This window comes from Acartia tonsa, chromosome 5 (assembly GCF_053477335.1).
Source record: "Acartia tonsa isolate MP-2025a chromosome 5, ASM5347733v1, whole genome shotgun sequence".
Lineage (NCBI taxonomy): Eukaryota > Metazoa > Arthropoda > Copepoda > Calanoida > Acartiidae > Acartia > Acartia tonsa.
In genome coordinates, this window is record NC_137264.1 from 22,160,167 (window position 1) to 22,177,254 (window position 17,088).

A 17,088-nucleotide genomic window follows, 5' to 3' on the forward strand; every position below is an offset into this window, starting at 1 on the left:
AAATGATTTTTAAAAGATTTTTTAAAATTATATTTTTTTCTTTACATTACCATCACCAAAGGGTTAATGATGATGATTACAATTTTAGTTCAATATTTGAACACACAAAATGTCGCCACAATCGAATTCTTTTAAAACATAGTTTTCTTAAATTTATCATGTTATAAATTTAAATTTTCTTTTTTATGATTAGAAATTAAATACATCAATATAAGGTAAATAGCAACATGAAATGAAAAAAATGAATTTATTTTTAATAAAGTAAAATAATGGGTCTTATCGTTCTGGGCAATGAGAGTTTATTATGGATTATTGGAGCACTATGAGTTTTAATCATATATTCCTTGGATAACTTGAGCTCGTTTATAGACATTTATTTCCTATATAGATCTGACATGGATCTTGAAGCAATTAAGCAGGCCGTTTTGTACATGTTAAAAATTGGAAGATTTCATTAAATAAAAGTAATCGCAAATATACTTAGTAAATAAGGGGGATGATAGTTACTTCCCACCTGGGAATCTTACCTTTGGGATACAAAAATTGTTCTAACCCCCCCCCCCCCCCCCCCAGTTGAATTACCCCACAATTTTTTATTTTTTACCAACCTTCTCACAAAAAAAAACATAGTTTGAAAAATTGTTTTTTTTAGTTTTACATGAAGTTTTCTTGATAACCAAATTAAATAATTAGGAGGTAAAATACCAGAACATCTTTATCAAAATGCATCCAAGAACCACACTGTAGTGTATAGTTTTGAAAGGAAAAATGAGGAAATGTACAGCGAGGGAGGAGACATTGGACTATTAATGACACTATTTCCAAAGTTTTATAATCACGGTATCTTATTCGTTGGCTTAAAAACTTTGGGCAGTTTTAAAGAATTTTGATTAAGTTCTACGCTAGAAGTGTCAAAAATTTTAAACAAATGATTTAAATCTAGAGAAGGGTTTAACTTGTTTATTATCAATGGGGAAGTATGTTAATTTATCGTTCATTGTCTCTTGCCTCTAATTATTATGTGAGAAATTCTTTATTTAGTAGCTAATAAATATCAGATTTTGAGAATTTTAAAACAGCCTTCCTTTGGCATAAAAGTGATGATAATTTTCTGAAAGCAATTCTATTCAATTAAAAATATAGAAAGATATCACAAAATATAGATTTTTGATAACTATTTACGATTTATTTGATATTGATGGAGATGTTAGTGCAATGAAACAATGATCACGTGTCCTTTTTCTATATTAATAACACAACTGATCCATTATAATTTATTTTAAAGATCTGAAGGCCTGTAGCTCCTTAATCTGGAGTCTAATTTTATTATTTTCTTCAAATATGTAAATAACATTTATAAAGATGCATATGTTGTTTTATAAACTGTAGGCCGATTTTATTACTGCATCCCCAAAATAAAACTTTTTGCCAAATAACATATCCTCTCTCTCCTAATACTAAGCCTATACTCACCGTTTACGAAAATGTGTCAAAACTTCCCCTCTCCCAATAATATCTATTGAAAATTATAGTTTAAAAGTTTTAGAATTCTGTTAGAAGTAATATGATTGAATCGAATATTGAAATGTGAATAATTTATCAATGATACCAAACTATAAACTTTTATGGATTTTCATGTTTATTTTCCCGTTTTTAAAACTTATGGAAGGATATATTATTTTATTAAATAAACTGGCTTCAAATCTGATTGATTTCCGCTGGATTTTAACTGGTTCAACTCTATAATTTTTCATTTTTCTATCCGCGGACAACTGTCTTTAATAACGTAGAATAAGAAGATGTATTATATCATTATCTTATTAATCAATGAATGACACTGTTATTTAATTTATGCCTGATACTTTTAAATTGTTAAAAAATTTTTTTTAGAAAAATCCTCTTCAACGAATCAATAGCTACATTTCATTGAATATTTTTAAAAGCCTAACTTTTCTACAACATTTAGTATCTGTCTCTACGTCCGTAACGGGAACTTGTAATCGTTTATTTAAAATCTTGTCAGAATCGTTCAATTGATTTCAACTTATTTCATTATGACTCTTGTAATGATAAGATACAATTTAAGAAGTATGGCAACCTATAATCATTGTCTGTATGTCCATATTAATTTTTTTGGTATTTTTTTCAAAATATTTTTTTTGGAGTGGGGAGGGGATTATGGAAGGTCCAAATTCTAGTTAGAGGATATTGACAAATATTTAGTGCAATAATAATATAATATGAACAGTGAAACAATATTTATGTCACCTACTTTTCTGCTTTAAAATGCAATAAGAGGTACTTTTTCAAACAACAACAAAACAAATAGTAAATGTAGCAAAGCCAGTTGTAACGTACGTCCTTTTACTGTTTGCACTAATTGTTAGATTACTGTCTCTTCTTTAAAAATCTAATAAAAGCAAGCATATCCCTAAAATCAGCCCATTGGTCTGTGATGACAGATTGACTAACAGACTTTCTCTCTTTCACTCTCTCTTTGAAAATTATCTTTTTTTGTATTCATATGCTTAAAAATTTATGAAAACGCTCTCTTATTCGCTGGCATAAACTTTGGGTAATTCTATTAAGTATGGTTAATTGGTCCAACTTTTCAACAAATGATTTATCAATTTTTCGTCCATCGCCTTATCCCTTAAGCAAGGACGTCCAACCATTGGGGGGGGGGGGGGGTAAAAGGGTTATTACCCCCCCGCCCAAAATGAAAAAGCTTTGACGCCCTTGCTATTTTGATTGGTATATATTACAATATTATTGTGGAAGTGATAACACTTTTGTATTTCCAAGCCCTTTCCCTCTCGCTACTTAAGGTGTTTCTGCAAAAAAACTATTAATTCTTACAAAATAGCAAATAAATCTTTTCCTAACTTAAAAAACTAAAACCTTATAACAAAAATGAAATAAGGACAAAAAAATATCAAGAACCTTTAAGAGCTTAACTGGTGAAAACTACAATTTTTTTTTGTAAATGCATATTATTGCATAGTAAATTTCCTAGTGCCAGGGAGGAGGGAGTAGAAAATGTTGTTAAATTAATCTAACCTTTCTTTGTCACGTACCAGCTACCAAAGGTAGACTATTATACATAAGAATTTGGGCAGTGATAAGTTAGCTGTCCTTTTATCCATGGTTAAGGCTCAAAATATATTACATAAGGAATCTAGGACTCTGATTAGAAAGGTTACAAACAAGGATGGAACATGACAACATACGTACATATGTATCTAAGAAACTTAATTTTTTCAGAGAATTCCAAATAAAGCATAATTATCCAAAGACATTTCAGTTATGGAATCTAAGACAATTAAATATATTTCCCTCGTAGAAATCAAATTTTATGTTATTCATGAATTAATTTGTTCTATGATAGGAAAGTTCTGGGCCCAATTTTGTACAGGACTTACCATTTAAAACAGGGGTTAATACAAATTATACTAATATTTTTAACAGGTTCATTTACTGGAAAAGACAAAATAAAGAGACAAACCCCAAGGAGAGTATTAATAAAATTTAAGTAAATTTAACAATCTAAGGGCACCTTTTTGAGTATGTTGAATGTATTTGAGGGGTGAACACCTAGGGGTGTGTAGGGAAAACCCCCTGTTCACTACATACTTGTTCAACATTTATGTATGATAACCTTGTAGCAATCTAGGTCGTTGTCACAGAAAAGAAATGAACAAAGTCTGCTTGTGTTAAATATAGTCTATATTTTATGAAAGGTTTAGCTTTAGGGCGAAAGAGAGGAATTGTATTGAGAACCAACATAATGAAAAAAAGGAATAGCCAAGATCCAAAACATGTAACAGAGACTAATTTAACCACGAAAATTGTTTTCAATTGGGTCAGGATTAATGCAGATTTTTTGAGGGCTTCCTATATGGGTTTTTTGGTTTCTCTAAAATCTTAAATGAATTGACTTAATACAAACGATCTTTCATAAAAAAACATATTTTGGGTTAGGCATAAATTCATCTATTTTAAGGTGTTTCCTTTCCTACTCTTCTTCTCTCACCCCTACTTTTTAGACGTATTTTTATGACATCATACCTGACATTTTCCAGTGCTTCGAAGAGCTCCTCAAGAGGGGGGTTGAAATATGTTTGGAAAACTTAATATAGAGATTTGAGTGATACAGTTATTTATTCAGAAAAAAATAGGTTTATCCCAAATTATAGTAGAATTTAGAAAAAGTAAAAAAGATTTTTTATAAAGGATAGAACGAAGAAAAACTAGAAAGAATGTGTCTTAACTATTGGGATTTTTTAACCCATTTGTGACAAGCTCCCAAAGTTCAAAGTTTTAATTCAACAGGGTTAAAGAAAATAGATTTTTAATAATTACTCAACATAATTAAAAAAGTAAGGTGTCAAATTAAAGATTTTACTATTTTTGTTCATAAATGCAATTTTCTTCTTCTTTGCATTGCGTTTTGAAACCTTAAACCAACTTAATATAAAAAACTTAAATTACTTTAAAAATAAATAATTACTTTCTTTCAATTTTGATTAGAATGGATTTGTAATATTTTCTCATTCTAAAGGTAATCATGAACACCTATTTTTATGCTTGTGTTAAAAAAATAGATTTTATAAAATAATTATCAGAAAGAATTTAAAAAGTAAGCTGTCAAATTAAAGATCTTACTATTTTTGTTCACAAAGGCAATTTTCTTTTTTTTTGCATTGTGTTTTAGTACCTTAAACCAACTTAATATAAAAACTTAAATTACTTTAAAAATAAATAATGACTTTCTTTCAATTTTGCTTAGAATGGATTTGTAATATTATTCTCATTCTAAAGGTAATTATAAACACCTTTTTTTATGCTTGTGTTAAAAAAATCGATTTTTTAAACAATTACCAGAAAGAATTTAAAAAGTAAGGTGTCAAAGATCTTACTATTTTTGTTCATAATAGTAATTGGCTTCTTTCTTTGTTGCGTTTTAGAACCTTAAAACCAAATTAATTTTTTTTAAACTTAAATTACTTAAATTAAATAAGAGGTCTACAAAAAACCGATTGCATATATAAATTCTATGGATCATTTTACATCTACTATTTACTAAAAACACAGGCTAGCTATTTTTAAAAAAATCACAAAAGTTAGCACACATTCTTTTATAGATTATGTCTTTGAACCATACCCTTTTTATAACCTTGTAATTTTGCATATGGTTGAAATATGTAATGTCTTTATTATGCAAAAATATATTCTAGATTTTATAATAGTCTTAGAAATTACAATATTTCTTATAAATCAAATTATTATGTTCCTATTAGATTAAGTTAATTAAGACCAAAGAAATGATTTTGTATTTTGGAAATTTTTTCGTCATCCTTAAACAAAAGTAACAGGTTGTCTTTCTGTCTGTGGCTACCTAACTGAAGGATTGTCATGGTTCTTCTTTACAGTAAAGCATCTTATAAATTTTAACTATTTGGGGGGGGGGGGGACCCACCCTCCAAAGAAATATTTCCCCTACCACTAAAAAAAAAATTCTCCCGTTTCAAAATCAATATTTTTCTCTTTCATTCAAATCAAAATGGAAACTTTAACTCGAGTAAAATTTTAAGAATTATAATACTGTTCCAATATTAATTCTTTACTATTTTTAGAACCTAGGATTAGTGTCTAACTTTTTATCTTTGTGACGTAACAAAAATCAAAGGATGAGAGGGGAGGTGGGACAGGAAACCCCTAAAAAAGAGATGGATTTTTATTACGTCACAAAGATAAAAAGTTAGACACTATTACTAGGTTTCTATCTTCATATTGTAGGTGCTAGTAGCCCTGGATTTATGTAACTGGAAGCTGGATATTGCCAAGGAATGCGGGGCAGGTAATAGTTATTTCTCGAATCTTGTTATAAACAGCTTTCCACGAATATAAAATGTAAAATTATAAGATTAAAACAAGTTGTTTAGCCCCGAGATGCCGTATGCACGGGCTAAAAAACTTGTAGTGTTTAAAAGGTCTAGACTGCAACTACTATAGAGATTACCAATACACTCTTATTTTAAATGTTCACACCTAAAATCTACGTCTTTAATATCATCCTATTATATAAAATAGCTAGGTTTTTTTGTTCCTTAACATCTGCTAACTAAAGGACGTTCTACATTTTAGGAATGCTTCACAATGGTCCTGAGATCATTTTATTATTATATTTATGTCTGAAGGTGGTTATAGGTTTTTTCTCATCCCATTGAATAGAGAAACTACAGGTTTGGGGGTGCAGCTGCTAATCTCTTAAACTAATGTAAAATTAAGGTTCTAAAATACGAGCATAGCACATATAGTTGAATAATTATCCTATTTCAAGCAAAATTAAACACAAAACAAATTAGTTTAAATCCAGGCGCGTACACAGAATTTTGCATAAAGAGAGCGTGTAGCACCTTGAAAATTTAACACCTCCTTGGCGATATCTGTATATCTATTTAACTGATTGTTTTGTAATTGGGTATATAATGTTTGTCAGGTGGATAAATGTAAAATTTTGGGTAATGTAAAGAAGACGAAGTTTTTTTTCCGAAAAAGGACAAACATTACCTTCCTAAGATTTGACCTCAGATGGGTTAGATATGAGCTAGAATCAATTTAGAAGCGTCATGGCATGCTTTACAAAGTACTTGACACAACTTAGGGTCTATCTCTGACATTTCATATAATTTGTACGATTACTTTGCATGCTAAGACGCTCCTATAGACACCTTAAGATCAATTCTAGCACATACCTAGCCTATCTGACTTAAAATCTTAGGAAGGTAATTCCTGCCCTTTTTCGAAAAAACTTTGTTTTCTTTACATGATCCCATAACCCTCTTCAGCCTCCCCCTTATGTACGCCCCTGTTTAAATCCACGTTATTAATTATGTTAATTTAATTTTATTCCAACTCATCTTGTCTGTACTAAACATAAGGAAAGTTTAATGGAAAGATAGAAAGCTGCGGCATAACTTAAGACGGTAAAAGATTTACAGTACCTAGTAATAGAAAAAGGTATAGGGGGAATGCAACAGCCAAAAAAGGTGTAAATAGGTACAATACACAATAAATGACAGGGTTAGAATCTTAACTTTTTTACTGGTTGTTTAAGCTTTGGTTCTAGATGCTATTGATTATGTTTGTTTTTAGCAAACCAGAATATATAAATATAAGTTTAAACACCTGCATATAAAATAGATTTAATATATGGTATCATACATACCATTAAACTTATTGAATATGTTTGATATTATATATTCCAATTTTAAAAAATCTTTTCAGATTCTTTAACGTGATAAAAATTGCTCTCACTAAATAATTAAACTTTTCTAGATAAATACTAATAGGTCTTTTAAGATCATTGAGGTGAAACTATAAAATTGAATTAATAGCCCAGTGTCCTCTCCCTGTAGATTACTAAATTAAAAGATAGAAAATAATTTAATTAAAAGTTTGTTTAAATAAATTTTCTAAATAAAACTTAGAATGTTGCTTCCTAATTACACAAACAATCTTAACCTGGGTATTATTCATGAAAAAATAAATAAAAAAAATGCTTGTAAATTTAAAATAAAAAAAAACGTTCGGCTCTAAAAACAGGTGCAACTCACTACCAAAAATCTTAAAGACATACAGCTAAGTGTACCAGTCCCCTCTAAATTATTTAAGAAATTCCTTTATAAAAATATTTCTTTTTAAATTCAAAAAAGATATTTGAAAAATCTGGACTGTTTTGCAAGTTTTGATGATGTATTAGGACAAGTTTTATTTAAAATGCTCGTTCATTGTTATTGTAGCATCATAATAAAGGAACAATTATTTTTAAGGTAGCGCATTTTTTTATAAACCAAAAGTAAAGAAAAGGCTTTTTAAAAAATTCATTAATAAAATGAAAATTATAACTAATAAAATATACAGAAACTATTGACTAAACAAATATTAAAGCTATTTAAGTAACAATAACTTTAACAAAAAAAATTAAGAAGTGTCAAAGGAAAAACACAATGAGAGTAAGAAGTCGAATTAAAAGAAAACAATATTAGGAATAAAGGAATGACAGAAAAAGATTACTTCTAGATGACGCTTTTCTGCTAAAAATATCTTACATAGTAGCTTTGACATGTCAAAAATGCAAAAAATTGCAGTTAAGGAAGGCACAATTTAACTTTTTGTAAAAATGACGTTATTATGACCTTACAAAGGGGTTTGATACTGTGCAGTGTCTTGTAATCATAAGAAAACAGGTCAATGTCTGTTTCATAGAGCAACTTCTTTTATAATGTACAATTTGTACAGGGATGTTCAAATGTTGGAGGGGGGCATAAAGGGGTGTTTACCCCCTCTCCTGAAATCTTTTAACCCCCTCAAAAAAATGTAAAGCTTGGACGTCCTTGAGTTTGTACTAAATTTGTAAAATCAATTACGCAATACCATTCTCTAGAGAAACATAGATGATTTTTCATTTTTTACACTTTTTTTTATAGATATTGTGTTGAACCCAGCAGAGTGTGATCTTAAAGCTGAAATTGATAAGCTAACAGAGGTAAGTTTTTTCCAATATACATTTTTTACATATGTAAATTAAATTGTTTTATCTTTTGAAGAATTCTGAGCATCAAAGTTGTAGGTTCTGTAATTTAAACATGATCAAGCTGATATTGAATAAAAATATCATAAATTCTGAAATTTTGTGAACTTTTGATCTAATATTTTATGAATTTATGTCAGAGAGTGTATATTTTCTACAATTAGGATATTAGTCAGTATGTCATATGGTATATCTATTGCACTTAAATTATTTATTGATATGTTTTGAAATGATTTTGTCAATGCTCTGCCTTAAATGACACTATTGTTTTGTGAAGACACATATCAACAAAGATTTTTTTTATAGTAGGTATACTTATAGGGGTATGGATGTGATGTGTATATTGAAGCAACAGGGGCTGGTGCTTCTGTCAGGTAGAAACTTTTCTTTACATCTTTTTAATAATACACTGAATACTCAATAACTATAGTAAGTTATATATATATTATTTATGCCTGTTTATTAGTTTAACTAGTCATAGGTGTATTACTACATTAAAACTGTTAAACTTTCTTAGGTTCTTTATTGTTCTTTCTATATCACAGCAACTCTATAATTATGGTACCAGTCTGATTAATTATGTTCCCAAAAAGTATTTTTATATCGATTTTTTATGAAACCATTGCATTGTTTAACATAAATCTTTGCTCCTTAACATGTTTTGTTCCCCTAAAGAACAAATTTGATAATACTGCCCTAGAAATTTGAATTAAAATAATTAAATTAATGTATCCATGATAATAAATTAAGACTTTAAGGTTTCTTGCTTAGGAATTAAGAATTGATAATTTAACACTTTTGTAACTTTTTAATAAGGATAACATACAAGTATATAATCCAACATATTATGCATTCTTTTCATTCTAATCATATTATACCACAGTATTATTTTATAGTTTTGATACTGGAGAAATATTTTAAGTTAAAAATAAGATCTTATTTTTAAAGAATTCTTTGTACATTTGTGTTTGTCAGTCCATAGCTCTACTTGTAAATGTGGATACGTTAAAAGGATTATATTGCTTTCAAACCTAATATGCAATTTTGTTTGACAATAAAATATAATCTTAAAGGCTTTTAAATGGATTTTAAAAAATAAAAGTAAACCTTGCATATTTTTAGCACATTAAATCATGTGAATGATAGACATCCTATTTTTTTTAACATACTACAAGAGTATTAATAATGTTGTTTAATTACCTGGATTGAGTTGGTGACTTTTTTGATGGAATATGTAATATTTGCATTGCTTTGGATTATATTAAAAATTTACATAAATTAATTTCGAATAAATGTAATCATTATTCAATTATTAGACAAGGTTTGAATGTAATTGCAAGACAAGGCAGATTTGTGGAGTTCTCTGTCTTTGGAAAGGAGATTTCTGCTGATTGGAGCATTATTGGTAAGCACAATTTTTAATCTTTTTCAAATTTATTTGGGTAAGCATAAAACAAGGACAATTATATGCTACAGTTGCAAGGTTTGAAAACAATTGTTTAATATGTTACAGTTATTAAATTGATATACATATTCATTCCAATTAGTGTAATGTAAAGAGTTTGTTTTAAAAAGTATGCATTTGCATGGTCTAAGCAGTTAAGAGTGTAAAAGAAGGTTTGAATTAAAAAAATTATGAACAATTTAGACCAATGGATCCATTCACATTAATGTAAATTATTTTAGTTTCAAGGATTTTGTTCAGACATTTAAACATGTGTATTGAAAATGAGGAAAAAGACATGCCGGTGAATACGAAAAGAAATCATTAGTTTGTATAGTCTGGTTCTTCATTAGTAAAACACAAGATAAAAAAAAAAAAAGACAGTCTAGGTTTTCTGCAACTAATTAGATCTAAGAATCCTAATTATGTAATATTTTCCAGTATGGATTTAAAACAGATAAATATCTGCTGGATTGGAAACAATTCACATCCATAATGAAAAACATGTATATCATCATTTATAGCAGTGCTAATAAATTGGTTTCAACCTTATAATTTTTATTTCAACATCTGCGAAAAGCTGTCTATACAATGCGATAAAACTATTCCAGTATGGCTTTAAAATCGATTACTGTCCACTGGATTAGAAGAGGTTCTTTATTTAAAAATAATGGTGGCAGTAATTTAAAATTACAACACTGGGATAAATATATGTTCTATTAATATTTCCCTATTTTTCTATGTACATATAATATATATCCAACTATTACACAACAGATGCTGGGTTGATTTACTTCAAACTTCCTAGCAACCTCAGAAACCTTCCCCATGTTTTTGAAATAAATTCAGTGGGTTGGGAATGGGGTTTGGTATTTTCTCCCTTTCTACCTAACCCCCTTTGAATGGCCCTAGCCCTAGTGGAATATTCACTAGCGGTTCCCTAACCTAAGATAAATACTAACACAAAGAAATTTAAACTTCCTTCCTTCCTCCCCATTTTTAAAATTTATTTCCAAACATCTTTGGGATTAGGGATTGTGGGGGGGGGGGGGGGTCGCGCTGTTCACTGGTCTTATGTTTAAGAAACTTATATTTATGATTACATTTGCTCATTATGTTTTGGGAGCTGACTTCTATAATTTACACTTAGATAATGCCTTAACTTTGAATAATATCAGATTATCAAACATTGAGTATAAACACTTCCCTGATAACAGATTTTAGTTGTATAACTCATTATTATGGATTGGAAAGCAAAGGGAAGTAATTTATAAATAAATATTTTTGACGAACCCCAATCTGTCCTACTTTGAGAAAGACGATTTCAGTCATATTACGTTTAGGGAAGGGGTGAAGAAAATCTCTTCCCTTGTCTTATTTAAGGGAGAGCAGCTCGATCCAATCTTCCAAGACAAATCGCCCCTATAGCCTGTAGCCGCTAGTCCCTATAATAAAGTAACAGGATGTCTTCTGTTTGTACCAAAGGATCTCGCTAACCGCTGAACCGATCGGGTTCTCCTTAACATGGTAGCTTCTCATAAGTCCTAGAAATGTTTATAACTTTTTTGGGGGAAGGGTACCACCACCCTAACATGAGAAATCGCCCCGAAATTTAAAAAAAAGGGGTTTTGGGATTTTACTAACCCCTCCTCAAGTGCCCCTAGAGGCTTCTAGGGGGCGTAGCCGCTAGTTGTTTAACATTCTGTACGTACATGCTTCAAAGGAATTTAATTTCTTATAGATTATTTGCTATTTATTGGCAATATATGTAAAATGTTCAAAGATGCTACATTTTATCGGAAATTTAAAGTTATTGACTTTTAGTTGTACATCTATGTTATAGCAAAATTGTGCCCGTATGTCAAACATTAAAATATTATAATCATTATGCACTTGAAATATTATTACAACAGAAAAAAAACATAGCAGTTTTGGTTTTTAATATGGCATTTAATTAATTTATTTTGTAAACAAGATTAAAACCCTATTTCGGGGTTGCCTCTAAATAATCACTATCAGGGGAAGGGGAGGGGGGCGTACAATGCCCATCATCCTAGCTCGGAACTAATAGGTGCTTAATTCGATGTAGTTTGCTTCAATTTTCTCTATTAGCCATCTTTATAGTAGTTATTAACACACTTTTTAGTCAAAATTTCATATAAGCTTATGATCATGATTCTACATTATATCAAAAACTATTTTTCAATAATCCTATTAAATATACATCGCTATTCTTATAATAAGTTTATTTGCTGTATTATACCACAACCAATATTGGTAAAGTAATCAGGAAAAGATTACTAAAAAAATTTCAGTTTAAGGTTAAATACGACTATTTTTTGCAAATTCCATGGTTAATTTAATATAAACAAAATTACATTTTTATTTATTTATCATATTAAGTTTTAGAAAATTTCCTGAATAACCTCTAATTTTCTATAATTTCTGTATAATATTAACCGCAGTATCAAACTTTTTGTTAGTTGCAAAACATTTACCTAATCAACTTTGTCCGTTTCTTCTTTTACCTAAAAATTCTCGAATAAAGATATTTTTTGAGTGTTGGGTATATTTTTTGAACTTACAGACAGACAAACAACTTGCTACTGTAGTCAGGGATTTTAGGGGATAAGACATTGTACAATAAATCCATTTATATTGTACATCCAAAATTACGAAAACACAAAATAACCATAATAATAACGTTATTGGTGTAAACTAAGGCAACAAATGATAAAACTTTGGGGACCATTTATTTACTAAGTATATTTGCGATAACTTTTATTTAATGAAATCTTCCAATTTTTAACATGTACAAAACGGCCTGCTTAATTGCTTCAAGATTCATGTCAGATCTATATAGGAAATAAATGTCTATAAACAAGCTCAAGTTTTCCAAGGAATATATGATTAAAACTCATAGTGCTCCAATAATCCATAATAAACTCTCATTGCCCAGAACGATAAGACCCATTATTTTACTTTATTAAAAATAAATTCATTTTTTTCATTTCATGTTGCTATTTACCTTATATTGATGTATTTAATTTCTAATCATAAAAAAGAAAATTTAAATTTATAATATAATAAATTTAAGAAAACTCTGTTTTAAAAGAATTCGATTGTGGCGACATTTTGTGTGTTCAAATATTAAACTAAAATTGTAATCATCATCATTAACCCTTTGGTGATGGTAATGTAAAGAAAAAAATATAATTTTAAAAATCTTTTTAAAATCATTTAAATTATTAAATATTTACTTTCTTTTAGATAGTAATGCCGCGTGAGGAAAATAGATTTATTGAGAAATAGATATGCATATAGAAAACTAGCCAATAGGGAGATAATTATATCGAGCCAACTCTAGTATTGTAAAATCTTTAACATTTCTTTACATGTTATTACAATTCTAATGTCTAACTTAACGAAAAGAGCTACCGTTTTGGACGGATGGATCGATCTTAATTACAGAAAATTAATAATTAAGAAAATTAAGTATTACACGCATTAAGTATGGGTATTCTTGTTCTATTTCTGCCTATTGAGACAAGTTTAGTAAAAAGTTTGAAAATTTGATCTAATTTTTTGACAAGTTAAACCCTTTTAACTTTGGTACGAGAAGCACAACTTTTGGAATAATTATTGCATAATGTACAAAAAAAAGTACAAATATTCTGCTTCAAATTAACACCTGAACTAATTCTGAACTATTTGCTTTTATATAGACGTAGTCGTCCTTATTGTATTAAATTCTATGCCTAATCCTTGTAATAGAGTAACAGGATCTTTGTCTGTCTGTGTGTACCGAGGAATCTTTTAACATCTGAACCGAAATGGTTCTCCTCTGCAATACAGCTTATCATGGGTCCTTGGAAAGTTTATAACTTTTTTGATGGAGGGTACCACTGCCGTCTCAAGAGAAATCGGCAATATTTTAAAGTTCCGCTTGAGACCGCCAATGAATGACTTCCATTAGTAAAGGGTACCAATTAATACCAAAACTATTTTAAAGTGCCAATGGAGGCCTTCACAAGCATAGAAAACATTTTAAAGTGACGCTACAGGCCTCGAGGGGCGTAGTCTTATTGTATGATAATGGAATATTTCTATCTTAGGAGATACGAAAGAGTTGACCATTCGCGGTGGTCACCTGGGACCCAATTGCTGGCCGAAGGTAATATACTTTTTTGGCGGAACTACTCTATATCTTTGATATGTCCTTGAATATAAGTTAAATCAACAAGGACATATATGGCCATTAGCATCGAAGCTTTAACCTTCAGTTATCAGAAAAAAGGTAGGAAAAGAAAAAAATAAGGTTATTATTAGAGAAAATCCCGAATCCTTTACATATAAATTTTAAACATCTTTTTTATTAACATGATTGACAGACTGACAGACAAAGTAGGTTGTATACTGAATGGGAAAGTTATCTACACAAGAAACAATCTTAAATAGCAGCTGAAAAAATAACATTTCTCCCATAGCGTTAAGGACGAACAGATTGAAAGACGGACAGACAAAGATGATTAGTAGCCTTGCTCATAAGAATATGAATGAAATTACGTAAAACTTGATAAAATTATATTTTATGGTTTAGTCAAATTATTAATTAATTACTTACCTATCCTTCTGTTTTCAATAAATATGAAATCAATTAGTTTTCTGTGAACAACAATAATTTTAGATTAATTGGAACAATAAGGTTGATTTTTTTGTGTATATCCGTAAAGGTGTGTGTTCTAAGGCTTTAAAACAGGATAAGAACACTAATATTCAATACACAGTTTTTTTCCTGAATGAAAACAAATATTGACAAAAAAAATTATGTAAAAAATTAACGATACCTGAACATTGTTTTTAAAATTGTAAAATTTTCGTCAAATGCTATGTAGTATGTTTAGTCAAACTGACAAAAATTCGCTTTTAACATAGTATAACAAAATTCGGGTATTGTCCCTTTCGTGGCAACGCTCCTTTAGGGGCGTTTCTTTGTTTTTTTCAATGTAGCTTTTCTCCTATTTCTAGCTCTAACCCTGCGGGGCCAATTGCCTAACCCTGTGGGGCAATCACCTAACCCAATATAACCTAAAATAATCTATCAAACGCCATTTTAAAAATACGACAAATCGCCCCTTAAGAGGCGTTGCCACGAAAGAGACTAATCCCCAAAATTCGATTTTTTTGCAATACAGAGGCATGGGCTCTTTTAAATAAGAGAAGAAGCTATGTAGTGTGAATTTTAGCGTTTTACTTGTGTTTTAAAGTCTTAGATGAATAGACTAAAATCTACATTGTACAGACAGACAGACACGCTAAAACTTTAGCAAAGTGAAAATGTACATACAAATTATTAAAAAAATACAGTAAGGAGCTACGCTTTAGATATAAAACTGTCAAATATAAAATGTAAAACATGGATGACAACATCCATAAAAACGGACATACTTACATTTTTTGGTCTTAGTTATAGAGATGCTTCTGTTATATCATTGTACTTTGTTGTTCTAGGAATCCGTATCCCAAAAATTAGATCAATAGATTAATTATATCATATAAAAAGTTGTTAACGAAATGGACGTACGGACATTCTGATAATGATTATATAGTTTCTACGTTTCCAAAATTATATTTAATTGTTATAGGAATCATCACAAAATCGATAGGACAATTCTAACTTATTTAAATTAACAAAAAGAGCTAACTGTTACGGCCGGCTTCGCTTTTAAACAACAACCAATGAATAACAATTTTCTTTTGTTATATAAAGATTAATTTTGATAATTATTTTCCATCCTAGACAGACACACCATCAAAACTAATATTTAATTAACATAGAACAACAACTCTATTTTACATTTGTATGTTTTAAGATAATTTTCTATTCTTACTGTATAACCTGGATAGAATAATGATGTTTGAATACACCCAGGAATCGTTAGGGATTAGAGGACAATGGACGACAAATTAATGTACAATAACAATTATAAATACTCCTTCTGAAGATTAAAATTGTTGGTTAAAAATTTGGACAACCCAATCCAAGTAAAGATAAAAGTGCCTAAAATTTTCAGTCAACTAAAAGAGCATACTTTATACGTGTTTTTCAGCTGTCGTTGGGGGGCAACTCATCGTAAAATTGACGACCTCTACATTTTCCCCCAAATATTATTTTAGATTTATTTCGCTTGTTGGTTATACCTTATTCCTGATTCATATTAATTTACCCGCATATCACTTAGCAGCAGTATGAACCCTTTAATGCGGATATTCATCCCCGTGACCTACAAGACAACGAGCGGATGCCGCGCAACTTATGGACACAATTCACTTTGTTGCTATAAATACAGAAAATTGCGTCTAAAAAAGTTTGTTATTTTTTGACGCTTTTTTTGTCTGGAAATTAAATATAATCAAAGAAAATAAAGTTATGTTATTGATAAAGTGTGCATTCACTTACGCAAAATATAACTTCCCCTGTAAAAGGTTATATATTCGCAAAAAGAGTAAGCATAATATATCTCGATTGGCCATCTGATCCCATTTTTCGTCAAATTTAAAAAAAAAATTCTAGCAGACAAATATTATTATTTTTTAACAGCGAAGCTTTTCTATAATTCACAGACAAACAGAAAACAAACACATTCTTAAAAAAACATTTAGGCCCAATAATAATATCTAGAGCAATTCCTACCTATACAATTTTTAAGTCTAGCCTAGAGCTAATTAGAATAGTCTAGAAAATTTTATCGTCATAATCATATTGCATAGGTTAAGGGTAGGTAAAGAAAGGTTTAGATGAAATCTCGATTCATTCGATACCCTTTAATATCCGGTGGATTAGGAAAGAATTATGTCTAGCATCGTATTATATCCAGTCTTCTACAAATATACATAAAAATGTACATTCACAAGATTAAAACCAGTTTTTAGCCAGTGCCGAATTCGGTATCTCGGGGCCAAGAAACTGGTTTTAATCGTATAATTGTATATTTTATATCCGCGGAAATCTGTTTTATTGTATTGTTTTGGAGTACCAGAAATCCGC

The 17,088-nt window shown here is 29.5% G+C and overlaps 1 protein-coding gene across 2 annotated transcripts in view; it reads left to right on the top strand.

The window, feature by feature from the left end:
• The window catches only part of LOC145319039 (erythritol/L-threitol dehydrogenase-like), a 51,238-nt gene that overhangs the window by 22,331 nt on the left and 11,819 nt on the right, over positions 1–17,088 (top strand). Inside the window, exons 10-14 of one of the 2 annotated variants that reach the window (XM_080160863.1) lie at positions 5,800–5,860; positions 8,493–8,551; positions 8,918–8,970; positions 9,913–10,001; positions 14,156–14,214. In XM_080160863.1, coding sequence (XP_080016989.1) covers positions 5,800–5,860; positions 8,493–8,551; positions 8,918–8,970; positions 9,913–10,001; positions 14,156–14,214 — 321 coding nt within the window. The remainder of the gene's footprint in view (positions 1–5,799; positions 5,861–8,492; positions 8,552–8,917; positions 8,971–9,912; positions 10,002–14,155; positions 14,215–17,088) is intronic. The other variant, XM_080160862.1, reaches the window with a different exon arrangement.